We start from the raw sequence: 14,125 nt of genomic DNA, 5'->3' as shown, positions 1-14,125 counted from the left end.
ACCACAGTTTATATCCTGAATTGGTCAACCACATCTGTTGTTGCTGGTATGACTCCTTTAGAGGCCTATTTTGGACTAAAACTAAATATTTCTTGTTAAAATCCCAAAGAAGCAAAGAGATAAGTTCAAGCCCACGTCCAAGAAACAAGTGTTCATTGACTATAGCTCTCACAAGGATATAGACTTTATAATTCCATCTCACAAGATATCTACACAAGCCGAGATATCGGGTTCATTGAGTTCCTAACTGTAGAGGGAGGTGAGGAGCACTCTATTCTTGGAGATTCGAATGATAGTTGAGCACCAAAGCTAGTGCCTCTAGAGCCTATGCCTCTTGAGGCTCCACCTACCAATGAGGAGATTACTTCACTGGATTCCACGTTTGTGGATATTCCAAAGACTTCATCAAAGGCAAAGCAATGACAAGAGTATCAACCTCCTCATACCTTGTACCTCAACCTGCTCATCAGAAGGTTAATAGAGTCAAGTGGATCTTTTAAGTCCAAGTACCTCAATAATGGCACATTCGAAAGAACAAGGCACGTATGGTTGTCAAAGGCTTTGCACAACGGCCAAGTATTGACTTCCATGATACTTTTGCCCCCACAGCTCGTATGGCCACTATTCGAACAGTACTTCCTTTCACCTACCATGGGAGATGGCCGATTTACCAATTGTATGTCAAGCCCACCTTTCTGAATGATTTAAAAAAGGAGATCTATGTGGACAACCCCATGGATTTTCTTGCTCCTATAGTAAGGTTTACATGCTAAAGAAGGCCTTCTATGGCCTCAAATGAGCTCCCTATGCATGGAATGAGAAAATAGACTCATTTCACAAGAGAGGTTGATATCAAAGATCTACCTCTTACCCAAATAGATCTTTCCAACCCAAATTTGTATGTCCACATGTCAGCTAGAGAACACGTTGTTTTAACTTCACATGGACGATCTCATTTGACAAGTGCTCATGCCCAGAGGATCAAGTAGACTAAGGGAGCACTTCATGCAAAGTTTGAGATGACACATATGAGGCTTCTTCATTTCTTCCTAGCCTCTAGGTCATGAGATATGGCAAATTGAGGGGGGACCTTTCTCTCTCAAGAGCTCAACTACTTTTCAAATGAGGTAGAGATGCCATGTTTCTACTCCTATGGATCCACATTGAAAGGCTCCAGCCCATCTTGAAGCACCAATTGCAGATGCCTCCCGATATCAACAATTGATTGGGTCACTAATTTGGCTTTTGGATATTAGGATTAATTGAAGCCCCATATGTGTCATCTCAAACTTTGCATGAAGTGCTTCCTAGCCTCTAGGTCATGAGATATGGAAAATTGGGGGGGATCATTCTCTTTCAAGAGCTCAACTACTTTTGAGATAATGAAGAGACACCTTGTTTCTACTCCTATGGATCCACATTCAAAGGCTTTGGCCCATGTTGATTCACTAGCGGCAAATGCCTCCCGATATCAATAGTTGATTGGGCTGACGATTTGGCTTTTGATTACTATGATTGATTTGTGCTTTCTAGTTGGTTTGCTTGCAGCCTTCATGAATGAGCTCAAGAAGGCTCATTGGCACACTGCCTTGAGGATGTGGTGGTTCTTGAAGGGGACCCCTGATCTTGGCCTATTCTATCCAGTAGGTGCAAGTGGTTCTACTTTGATGCTACGAGGTTGGACACTTTGGCTAGGCTGGTGATGTTAATCACAAGCGATCAGCTACAAGCTATTGTTATCTTCTAGGTACAGTTGCAATTTCTTGGAGCAACAAAAAGCTGCCTACAGTTGCCCTTTCATCTACAAATGCCGAGTACCACATAACTTGTTCTACCACTTATGAGATCGTTTGGGTTCAAAGGTTGTCGGAGGAGCTTAGCTCTTCACAAACGAGGGCTACCACACTACTATGTGACAATAATAGTTGCATAGCCTTGGCATAGGGCAAATTAGTGTCAAGATTGTGGGAGAGAAGGAAGGAGTCTCACTTGTGGCTTTCTTGCTTGCACAATGGGGGAATACACACAAGGGTGGAGGCTAAAAACAGTTTTCCTCTTCTTAGTTGTGTAAGCCAAAAAGAACTCTAGTACATAGAAATAGAAGAACCCTATATATGGGTATCAAACCAAACTCAACTAACTAAGGTGGCATACTAACTAAGCCACGAACTAGAGTAGATAAGGATAGCTGTCATCTAGCTATTATTCATGGGCGGTGTACCAACCGCATCTGTAACTAACAAGCCGGTGACATAAATGCACAACGGTCACCCTGGCATACCACGAGTGGAGCTCGATATCTCAATACTCCCCCTCGAGCTCAATCCCAATTCCTGCACACCAAGCAAGTCTCTGAACTTGCGCAGCTTCTCTGCGCCCAATGCCTTCGTGAATATGTCAGCTACCTGATCCTCTGTGCTGACATAAACTAGATCAATAAGACCTAGTAAAACCCTCTCCCACACATAGTGATAATGCACCTCAATGTGCTTTGTTCTAACATGATAGGCTGGGTTATTTGCCAAGTGTATACTACTCATGTTGTCACAATAAATGACAACTGGTCCATCTGTAGGCTGATGCATATCATAAAGTAGCTTATGCAACCAAGCTACCTCACATGCAGCCATTGTTGCACCCCTGTACTCAGCCTCTGTGCTTGACAAGGCAACTGTAGGCTGTTTCTTGCTGCTCCAAGTGACTGTAGCACTCCCAAAAGAGAACACATATCCACTGGTAGATCGTCCATCAGAAATACTATCAGCCCAATCAGCATCAGTGTATCCATGCAACTGTATCTGAACCCCAGTCTCATAGAATAGTCCATACTACAATGTGGACTTCACATATCTGAGTATGCGTCTAGTCGCATCCAAATGTGGTTTCCTTGGAGCCTGCATAAACTGACTTACCAATCCAACAGCATAGCTCAAATCTGGCCTGGTAATAGTCATATAAATCAAACTTCCTACTATGCGTCTGTACATAGTAGGGTCTTTGAGAAGCTCACATGCATCTGTGCTCAACTTCACATTCTGCTCCAAAGGAACTGAAATAGGCTGTCATCCCATATTTGGACAGTATGTCCAATCCATACTGCCTCTGCAAGAGCCATATCCCACTTGGTGATCTAATCACCTCAATGCCCAAGAAATAACGCAGCTCTCCCAAATCCTTCATCTCAAACTTTTGCTTCAATAGCATTTTCACATGAAGGATATCTTCATCACTATCACTTGTGATAATCAAATCATCAACATAAATGACAAGCAGCATAATACCTTTCTCTGTTTTTCTCACATAAAGTGAGAAATCTGCCTTGGAAATCTAAAAGTCAATAGTGACAAGATACTGTCCTATCTTGTCAGACCATACTCTAGGTGCTTGCTTCAAGCCATACAAGGCTTTCTTCAACCTGCAAACAAACTCAGAATGAACAGCATACACATAACCTGGTGGCTGCTCCATATAGACCTCTTCTTGCAAATCACCATGCAAGAAGGCATTCTTTACATCCATCTGAAGTAAAGACCATCCCTTTGATGCAGCCATAGCAATGACTGCTCTTACGGTTGCCATCCTTGCAACCGGACTGAATGTTTCTTTATAGTCAATGCCATATGTTTGTGCATATCCCTTGACTACTAATCTTGCCTTGTATCTATTCACAGAACCATCTGCGTTGTGCTTCACCTTATAAACCCACTTACAGCCAATTGCATTCTTATCTTTAGGCAAAGGTACCAACTCGCCTGTAGCATTTGCTTCCAAGGCATCCATTTCTTCATCCATGGCTTTCTCCCATTTTTCTTTTCCCATGGCTTGCTCAAAAGAAGTGGGTTCTGGTTCCTGTATCACTTTGACTATATATGCATAGTGAATGGCTATAAATCCATCATATTTCAGCCTATCCACAGGATACCTAGCTCTGGTAGACCTACGCAAAGTAGGCTCACTTCCAGGTGCTCTCAAAACATCCATGGTCTTCCTTACTCCAGATGTAACAATAGAAGGAATACCTAACTCATCATCAATGCTCTGTTCTGAGCCATTGGATTCACCATCCACATAAGAGTGACCTGCATTCACATCAAACATGGGCTGATCTACCTTCTCTTTTCCTTTTGGTGATACCTGCATACCACTATCTGCATTGCTTTGAGAAGATTCTCATGATCTCAATCTGCCTGTCCATGGCGAAGAATGTGAACCACTGCTAGAGGACACTCCAGGTCCACTGATATCTTGTGACTGCTGCTGTGAAATCTGTGCAGCATTACCATTTTGTCCATCTACATTATCAATCACATTTACTGGTTTATACCAGCTACTCATCTCATCAAAAACATCTCTGCTCACTATAAACTTACGAGTAGAAGGGTTATAGCATCTATACCCCTTCTGCTGCAAAGAGTAACCAATAAAGATGCACTTCTCAGCTTTTGGATCCAACTTGAATCTCAACTCATCTGGCACATGAACATAGGCAATGCAACCAAAAATTTTCAAATGAGAAATATCTGGTTTCCTACCAGTATACCTCTCCTTTGGAGTCATCCCATGTATTGCTACAGTGGAAGTCATGTTCATTATGTAGACTGCTATAGCAACTGCCTCAGCCCAATAAAAATCTGGCAGGTCTTTTTCATTGAGCATGGCACGAGATACCTCTCCAATATGTCTGTTTTTCCTTTCTGCAATTCCATTTTGTTGTGGGGTATGACTGCATGAATATTGCTGCTTTATGCCATGCTCCTGGAGGAACCTTACAAACTCATTTGAGAGGTACTCTCCCCCTCCATCTGACCTTAGGCATTTTATTTGCAGACCTGTTTCTTTTTCAACCATAGCTTTAAGAGTTTTGAAATGCCCAAAAACTTCACTTTTCTTTTTTATAAAATACACCCAAACTTTTTTGCTATAGTCATCAATAAAAGTGACAAAATAATGACAGCCTCCAAGAGATGCAACTTTAGTAGTCCACACATCAGAGTGGATTAATTCCAATGGCTTCTTACTCTCTTGAACATGTCTAGGAAATGGTTTCCTTGCCTGTTTTCCAAACTGACAGGCTTCACATACCTTATGCATTTCTGCAACCTTGAATTTAGGCAATCCTGCAACAATATTTTGGGCCTGCATTGATTTAAGTCGCTGTACATTAACATGACCAATGCGTTTATGCCAAATATCAATATCTGCAACTACACCGGTCCCATGTACAAACATTGCTGCACTCAATTCAAGCATGTCTGCATCCAATGTAAACATTCTGCCCTTCTTCTTTCCTTTTGCTATCAAGCGACCTTTATTTTTCATATCCTCAACAAAGCATCCATGAGGATTAAATCTGACCTGCAAGCCCTGCTCAACCATTTGACCAATAGAAACCAGATTCTTGGTGATATTCGAGACATGAAATACATCTGACAAATATTTTTTTTTTCCATCCTGCATAGACAAAGGAATTTTTCCAATCTGCACAATAGGATGTGCAGTATCATCACCAGTCTCCACAAATCCTGGTTTTTTCATTTTTCTTGCATCCTGCATCCATTTTGCATAACCTGTCATGTGGTTTGATGCACCTGAGTCAACATACCACACTTCGTTGCTCTCTTCTGCACTTGTCACAAAATTGTTCATGTGCTGCACCATAAACAAATGCTCATTTCTGTCATCACCCTGTCTACTAGAAGATGCATAATTTCCTTGTTGCAATTTTCCATTCATGATGTCATTCTGCTTTTTATAGCAGTCTTTAGCCATATGACCCATTTTACCACAGTAGTAGCATTCAACATTGCTGTTTGCATTTTGGCCTCTTTGCCATCCACCACGACCTCTTTGGCTCCCCCTGCCTCTAGAGTTACCATCCTCCTCCATAGGACTGGTTTTCTTGAGTCTGCTGCATATTCTGATTTCTACCACGGCCTCCAGATCGGCCTCCTCTACCTCTGCCTCTACCTCTTCCAGCATTTGAGTAGAAGACAGTTTCTTTTGAAGTTCCTCCTGAAGAAGATGCATCACCATTTCTCTGCTCCTCTCCTCAGAAATTAGAAGAGCAATCAACTCCTCAAAATCAGGAAGTCTTTCACGAACTGAAATGGATGCCCGAAACTGTACATAATCCTTTCCTAGACCATTCAAGGTCACAGAAACTAAATCATCATCTTCCACTGGCGATCCAATGGAAGCAAGTGCATCTGCAATCTTCTTCACCTTCATGTGGTAGTCATTGATACTCATACTTTCTCTTTGCACATTATGCAACTCTTGCTTGAGCTGCATTTTCCTGGCTTGCGTATTTGTGCTATACATTTTTGACAAAGTATCCCATGCCTCCTTTGGCGTACTTGCATCCTGAATATGCACAATCATAGAGTCTGAAATACTGATAGACAGCCAGTACATAACTTTCCTAGCTCTCTCATGCCATGCTTTAAATGCATGCATTTGCTGTTGATTGGGAACATCGGGAAGAACTGGTTCTTCTTCATTTCCTGCAACAAATTCTCAATACCCTTTTCCCATAAGGAAATTCGTCATTCTAAACTTCCATGCTTGGAAGTTATTCTTGTCAAGCTTTTTAGTTACAATCTGTGAAAGAGAATCAAACGCCATTACAGAACACTGCAAAAAATTATGTCACTGCAAAAAACACAGCTTCACCCTCACAAGGACAAATCTGCAAAACTGGCGAAAGTGGTATTTGACCACACAGTCACTTCCTAGTGACGATTTTGCATAAACAGGAAACAAGGATGATTCTGTAACTCCCAATGTCTCTGCACACAAGCATACGATGCAATTTCTGTGGTAACTTTTCACCGACCTGTAGAACAGTGGTCGCACAGCATAAAACAGGGCCTTTTCCTGAGTGCGTATAGAAAACTTCCACCTCCAAAACAGACCCCGAAATGGTCTCAAATCAAAAAAACAGAGCAACCAAGGGCTAAAGCCCTTTCCCGCAGCATATACTGCCCTCTTGCTACACCGCGAAGGGCGTCTCAATCTAAGACAATGCACTCTTGCACTTTCCGGCTATGCTACCTGCAGAGACTTGCTCCCAAAACAAAAAAATGAAAGCAACACTGGTCCTCTTACCAGAACACCGCGAACTTGGCTTGCTTTCTTGAGCTCCTTACCACGAACAAGGCTCTGATACCATGTCAAGATTGTGGGAGAGAAGGAAGGAGTCTCACTTGTGGCTTTCTTGCTTGCACAATGGGAAAATACACACAAGGGTGGAGGCTGAAAACAGTTTTCCTCTTCTTAGTTGTGTAAGCCAAAAAGAACTCTAGTATATAGAAATAGAAGAACCCTATATATGGATCTCAAACCAAACTCAACTAACTAAGGTAGCATACTAACTGAGCCACGAACTAGAGTAGATAAGGATAGTTGTCATCTAGCTATTATTCATGGGCGGTGTACCAACCGCATCTGCAAACTGACAAGTCGGTGACATAAATGCACAACGGTCACCCTGGCATACCACGAGTGGAGCTCGATATCTCAACAATTAGAGCCGTTCAAACCATGGTACCATGTACAGGAGCAAGTCAAACAGCAGTTTCTGGCAGTAGCCAACAGTTTGGATAGTAATCTAGGCAAGCACACCAATGGTTAACACAGCACAGAAAGGTAACACCATATGTGAGAGCAAGGTATACTCTTGTATTATTCAATCAAAGAAACAGTACAACATAGGCACATCCCAGGACTACACCCTAGTAACGCCGCACATAAGAGGGTTCACCACTAGGTGTAGGAAATTACACGTAGAGTGGAAACCAAGCAGAGCTCAGAGTCACTACTCCTCCCTATATAGGTGTTTCCGGTAGCAATGCCATGGTATAGCTACAAAGCCCTTACACTCGCTCAAGCTTACTAGATTGCTGTCCTCAACAATCTAAGGGTAGAGGTTATTTGACTCATCCAGGGTCTTAACATAGCTTCTGCTAACAAGCTGGCCAGTGTCCGCCGATCTAGGACTTTGATACATTCGTGGGGTCTTAATGCAGCCTTTACTATTAGACTGGCCAGTGTCTGCCACACTAGGACTTGGGGGTCTTAACACAACTTTATCTAGCAAGTTGGTCAGTGTCTACCCATCTAGACTTGTTGGTGGCTTTTTGGTTTATTCGAGCTACCATGCAAGTCCACCCTCGACTCAATTACATTTGAGAAGTGGAGGCGTTACTAGGCCTATGATGAGTGCCATTAGGATGACTCAAGGAACATTGGAAGAATTGGTGGGATTCTCCTTGAGCCAAATGGTAAAGGCATCTTTGCCACATTCGTGCGCTTCAGCCCTTCACTTCTGAAATCCCAATGGCTTCCTTGAGAGGGCGCCCTTTCCACTTGGTGAGGTACTCAAGGTACCATTCGTGTTCCCAATGCCTAAGGAATGCGTCTACTTCGAAGGGGCCATTGGAATGAAGCATTGGTACGTGCCATCCCCATTGGTTGTCGGGATAGAACCTGCGCAGAAGTCGAGCGTGAAATGCATTATGAACACAAATACCTTCTGGCAAGTCAAGTTTGTATGTGACTTCATTCAGCACTTGAGTAATGCAGGTCCATAGTAGCTGTGATTGAATTTGGGGCTCATATTCTTTGGGAGTGACATATACTTGGAGCTAACTAGGACCATGTCTCTCTTGGTGAAGAGTACTGCCTCTCTCTTTTTGTTGGCTTGTTCTGTCATGGTGAATTTGCTATGTTCTAGGCTCTACTTTGCTAGAATTGCGGTCTCTCCATTTCCTCAAGAATTCTTTCACATCTTGATCTTCAGCTTTGGCCACTCCCGATGCTAAGGCGAGAGGGGTAATGACTTCTTTTCCCATGGCTAATTCAAAGGGTGTGTAGCCAATGGCGGAGTGAACTAAGTTGTTGTAGTGAAACTCCAACACATCAAGGTACAAGGCCCAATCCTTTTGATCCACCCAAGCATAGCTCTTAAGATAGTCTTCAATGCCTTCGTTGACTCGTTTTGTTTGCCCATCTCTCTCACAGTGGAAGAATAATGAGAATCGCAACTATGCTTCTAGGGACTTGAAGAGTTCCTTCCACATGTCACTCATGAATCTTCCATCTCTATCTGACACTATGGCTAAGGGTAGACCATGTAGCTTGAACACGTGTGAAGAAGAGGCGGGCTATCTCCTTGGTGTTCAATGGTGGCTTGGCAGGTATGAAGTGAGTTTGCTTGGAGAAATAGTCCACCGCTACAAAAATAATGGTGTATCAACGCGATTCGGGGAGCTCCACAATGAAATCCATGCTAATTACATCCCATGGTCAGCTAGGTACTAGCATTGGTTGGAGTAAGCATCCCGGCTTAGAGCGTGGTGCCTTCACAAGTTGGCACGTAGGACGTGTCTTGATGTATTCTATGACTTCTTCCTTCATGTTAGGCCAAAAGAACTGCTTTATGAGTACTTCAAGTGTTTTGCTTTGTCCTTTATGTCCACCTAGTTTTCCATCATGCACTTCATGTAAAATGACTTTCTTCAATTCCACGTTGTTGGAAATGTAAAATCTATTTCCTTCCTACAAATAGAATTCCCTCCTCAAGGGTATACATACCATGCGGTGTCTTGTCAACTTTCACATATTCTATAATCTTGTGCATGTCTTGGTCCTGTTCCAAAGCCTCCTTCACTAACTCAAGGAAGTTGCTACTGACCACACTGACGGCTTTCAAATCAGCTTTACGACTTAGAGCATCTACTATCTTGTTGGTGGATCCTAGCTTTTGTTTGATCTCCAAGTCAAATTCGGCTAGGAAATCAAGCCATCGAACTTGTTTGAGGGAGATATTGCCGATAAAGACTACTGTGTGTTTGTCCTGGACATAATGCTTCCATTTTCTAAGGCAATGGATTACTGCTAGCATCTCCTTCTCGTGTATGCTCTATCTCGTTTTGGCATCTATGAGCTTCTTGGATTCATAAGCTATGGGGTGGCCTTCTTGCGCCACCACGCCCCCAATACCATAATCTGATGCATCTGTGGAGATCTCAAAGGGCTTGGTGAAGTTGGGTACTTTTAGGACAAGGTTTGACTCATACATTTCTTCATCAGATGTAGCCCTTGGTTAGTTCTGCTGGCATTACATCTTTAAACTCCTCAAGAATTTCTGCCACTTCCGTATTATTGGCTTGGGACTTGGGCTTCTTGATGACCTCCTGCTCAAGGGTCGAATCATACATAGATACACCATGAATCATAAATAGATACACCATGTCTCCTTGCTTTATTGACTTCTCCACCTGCTTGGCACTGCAAGTCATGATGCAAGGTCTGATATGGTTGACCTGACATGGCAGTGATTGGATTGGTGCTCTTGGTTGACTTGTACTTGGTTTCGCCGTTTGGCATGAGACTCCAAGCTTATTCTACTTCAATTGCACTTTGATTGATATTCTGCCTAGCAATTGCATTCTTTCACAAGGTACTCTAACACCTTCTCCTTGCATACCCAACATCATATTATTAACGCCTTTCCCAAACATGGCGATGACATACTTGTCATAGAATTCCAGACCTAATATGACTTCAAAATCGTCCATGGGAACGACTAAGAAGTTGAGTTTGACTTTCCACTTTCCTGCTTCTACTTGTACTAGAAAGACTTGTTTCACCTCCTTGGCCTCTCCTTGTGCAAAAGTTACTATTAATCCTTTTGGGACCTTAGATAATTTTAGCCCATGTTTGGCTGCACAGTTTGGTGTGATGAAGTTGTGGGTGGCCCCTGTGTCCACCACAATGGCTTGATCCCCTTCACTCACTCTGCCCTTGATGTATAAGTGTTGGACTGCTGCTACACTGGCCATCATGCATTGGGGACAAGCATTGACTATCCCCACCCATGGATGGTCTATGCTTTCATCACTTCCATTGGGGATTTCTTGGATGCATGGGGAATGTGGTTCCTCTCTTCCATATGCACTATTGGCTGCCACTCTAGACCCGCTTGATGAGGCTATGTCATCCATGGGGCATCTATTTTGATAGTGGGGTCCCCTACTTTTGAAACATCTAATCCCTATGGTTGGGCCTTGGGATCTCCACCATGATGTATTTGATCCTGCAGGCCCATATGATACACTCAAAGTTGGTATGTAGCGGTTACTCCCCCATCTGCCAACTGCTCTTGGTACTAAGGTGGATTGGGACGCAACTGGGGCTATGCTTGAGATTTGACTCCGCATCTCCGGGAATGGACCTCTAGGGATATTGGATCTAAGGGTCCAGGAGAAGTTGTTGAGGTTGGTGTTGAATCTAGTCTGCTTCCCTTGAGCTGTCCTTCTCCCTTCTAGATCCACTAGTCTTTCAGCCATCCTCATAGCCTCAGCTAAACTGGTTGGCTCCTGTCTCTCTACATCTCTTCTGGCCCATTCTTGCATGCCAAATAAGAATCCATCTAGCTTAGTATCAGTGTCCATGTTGGGTAACTGCAGCATGAGCTACCTGTATTTGCTAACATACTCCATTTTCACTTGTGTCTGTTTGAGATTTCTCCATTCATCTCTAACTTTGAATTTCTCCATCTTTGGAATGAAATAGTCTTTGAGTTCCTTTTGGAGTTCTTCCCATGAAAAGATGGTATGCCCTTGCTTCTATTCTAGCAAGTACCAATAACTGGTAGCGTCCTCCTCTAAGTAGATTACCACCACCTCTCCCTTCTTGTCTTCAATGATCCTGGCATGCTTCAGGTATCTGTCTACCTTAGCGATCCATTTCTTCAGGACCAATCCGTCTCTCTCTCCTTTGTAATCTTACTTCCTGCTTCCACTACCTTCTCCTTGTTCTTTCTTGTATCTTGTGCCCTCCTAGAAGTCTCCTCTCTCCCTAACCTATCCATCTCCTCTTGTAGTTTCTACCTTCTCTCTTCTTGTTGCTGTAACACCCACTCTCTATAACCCTGCTTCACTTCTAGTTTTCTTCTCCTTTCCTCTTCCTCCTCTTTCATCTGCATGTTCCTCTAAATTGAGTCCAATAGACCCTCCAACTGCCTCTCTGGTCTGGCTCCCTTCTCCTCTTGAGCTACTCTCCATTCTTGCCCTCTGCTCTTCTTCCTCTCTTCCATTGTTGCGATGGATGCATTCTCTCTCTCGTCCTCCATGTGGTCGTGGGGAGCCACGCCTCAGCTTTCGGGATTGACACAGGGAAGCCGCATCACGTCTTTAGGTGTTGGCTAGTATCGGGGTCATCACGCCGGGGGTTGGCGCGACGTGGGGCGACACGACATGGGTCGTTTTAGCACGATCTCTTTGGGGCAATGAATCTCCTCTCTTGCTTCCATGAGTACTCTTTCACTCCGAGCAAGAGTTGCCTTGATACCAAGTGTGAGATGCACCTACACTTGTTCACTCACTCAACACGGCACAAAAAGGTAACAATTCAATCAAAGAAACGATACAACATAGGCACATCCCAAGACTATACCCTCGTGACGCCGTACATAACGAGGGCTCACCACTCGGTATAGGAAATCACATGTAGAGTGGAAACCAAGCACGGCTCAAAGTCACAACTGCTCCCTATATAGGTGTTTCCGGTAGCAACGCCATGGTATAGCTACAAACCCCTTAAGCGGGGGGGAGGGTTTCTGTTCTACTTTTCAGCCAAAAACTCAATATTTAGGACTGAAATTTCGGACCTCTTTACCACCTATCCTTCATCTTGTTCCATGTTTCCGTTATATTTTATTGCCTGTAGCAAGCTTTTTCCAGATCACTCCCTAGTATAGATGCTAGCAACCTAACCCAACCATAATGTTGTAATGGTCAATGGTATTACCAGCCTATAACGTTGTAATGTTATAATTATAATCTTGAAACCTAACCTAGTTATAATGTTGTAATGCTTGATGCTATCACCAAGGTTCATTTGTGGCCCAATCAAAACACCACTAACCAATGGGACACAAGTACTCATCAGACAAAATCACGAAAATACAAACAGTGCCCAAAGTATGCAGCAAAGGAAAAGGACCAAGAAATAACCTTGCTGAAGCGGAGAATTTGGGTCAGGGTTGCCTGTCCGGGAATCATTGGGGTCAATCGTCACAGCTCCGAGTTCCACGAGGGCTTCCTCAGAGACCCAGCCCAAGGGGTTGATGGCGAATTTGATTACTTCAGGAGACAAGGTGGGCGCAGGGGCATGCTGCTGCTGCTCCTGAATGATCTTGGTGAGAGGCGGCGAGGGCGGGATGAAGAAGGAGGCCTCGCGGTAAAGGGGCAGCCAGCTGGGGGCCAATCGCTTGAACCTGTAGTCGACATAGACCTGGTTGATGACTTTGGCGAAAGGGGAGCTCTCACCCTCTGTGTCGGAGGCCTCGTCGGCTAGGCTCCATGGCTGGGGAGAGGAACCACCCGGGGCAGAGGATGATCCAGAGGAAGAGGAAGAGGAAGAAGAAGAACAAAGGCATCGCCTGAAGGTCCTGTGCCAGAAGAGGGTTCGCTTGCCTTGTCGTGTTAAGAGGTTCGGCATTGTTGCGACAGAGCCTCTCCGAAATCTGCACTGGTATATAGAATATATGTAAGCAGAGACTAGACTTAGAGCTGTATCTAGCGTCGAGACTTCTAGCGTATAATCGACCTTTGGGCCTCCCTTCCTCTATATCGGGGGGAGTTTGGAGGATTTGTTACCATGGAGTTTAGAGCATTTGTTACCGTGGACGGTGGGGTGACAAGGTGTTGTAGGTCCCAAAAAATTTATTCAATGTTGATATTAGTTCAATGATCAGTTTAGTTTTGAAATGTGTGGATATTTTATTTTTCGAGAAAGAAGAGTTTGTTTTTAGAAAAGTAAAGAAAAGTGGTGCTCTCTCTCTCTATCTCTCTCTCTCTCTCTCTCAAAAAGGAACAATGCTCTTGTGCATGATAGTGCACCCTTGTTTGTCATCAGGGTTGAATTTTTCTCACTTGAAATGAATTTTTTCTTACCTCAAATTTATTCCTAGAAGCAAATATTGAATAAAGGGTATCAAAACCCAATATATGATAGCATTTGTTCGTGGTTGGGGTTGAAGAACCTTCCTTGCAAGAACAATCAAAAGCACTATTGATTCCTAGAATCAAATCTTCAATAGGGGATATTGGAACCCAAA

At 43.6% G+C, this 14,125-nt stretch overlaps 1 protein-coding gene across 1 annotated transcript in view; it reads right to left on the bottom strand.

The window, feature by feature from the left end:
• LOC148009844 (uncharacterized) overlaps positions 1-13,612 on the bottom strand; it is a 34,440-nt gene extending 20,828 nt beyond the window's left edge. The window contains exon 1 of the mRNA XM_087673267.1: positions 13,020-13,612. Within this exon, the coding sequence (XP_087529393.1) occupies positions 13,020-13,506 (487 nt within the window). The 5' untranslated portion in view covers positions 13,507-13,612. The remainder of the gene's footprint in view (positions 1-13,019) is intronic.
• Positions 13,613-14,125: the final 513 nt, after the last annotated feature.

This window comes from Lygodium microphyllum, chromosome 30, assembly GCF_053477565.2.
Source record: "Lygodium microphyllum isolate KBCC chromosome 30, Lygodium_microphyllum_v1.1.10, whole genome shotgun sequence".
Taxonomy (NCBI): domain Eukaryota; kingdom Viridiplantae; phylum Streptophyta; class Polypodiopsida; order Schizaeales; family Lygodiaceae; genus Lygodium; species Lygodium microphyllum.
Note: the sequence above shows the minus strand (reverse complement) of the source record. Positions and strands in the feature narration are given on the sequence as shown.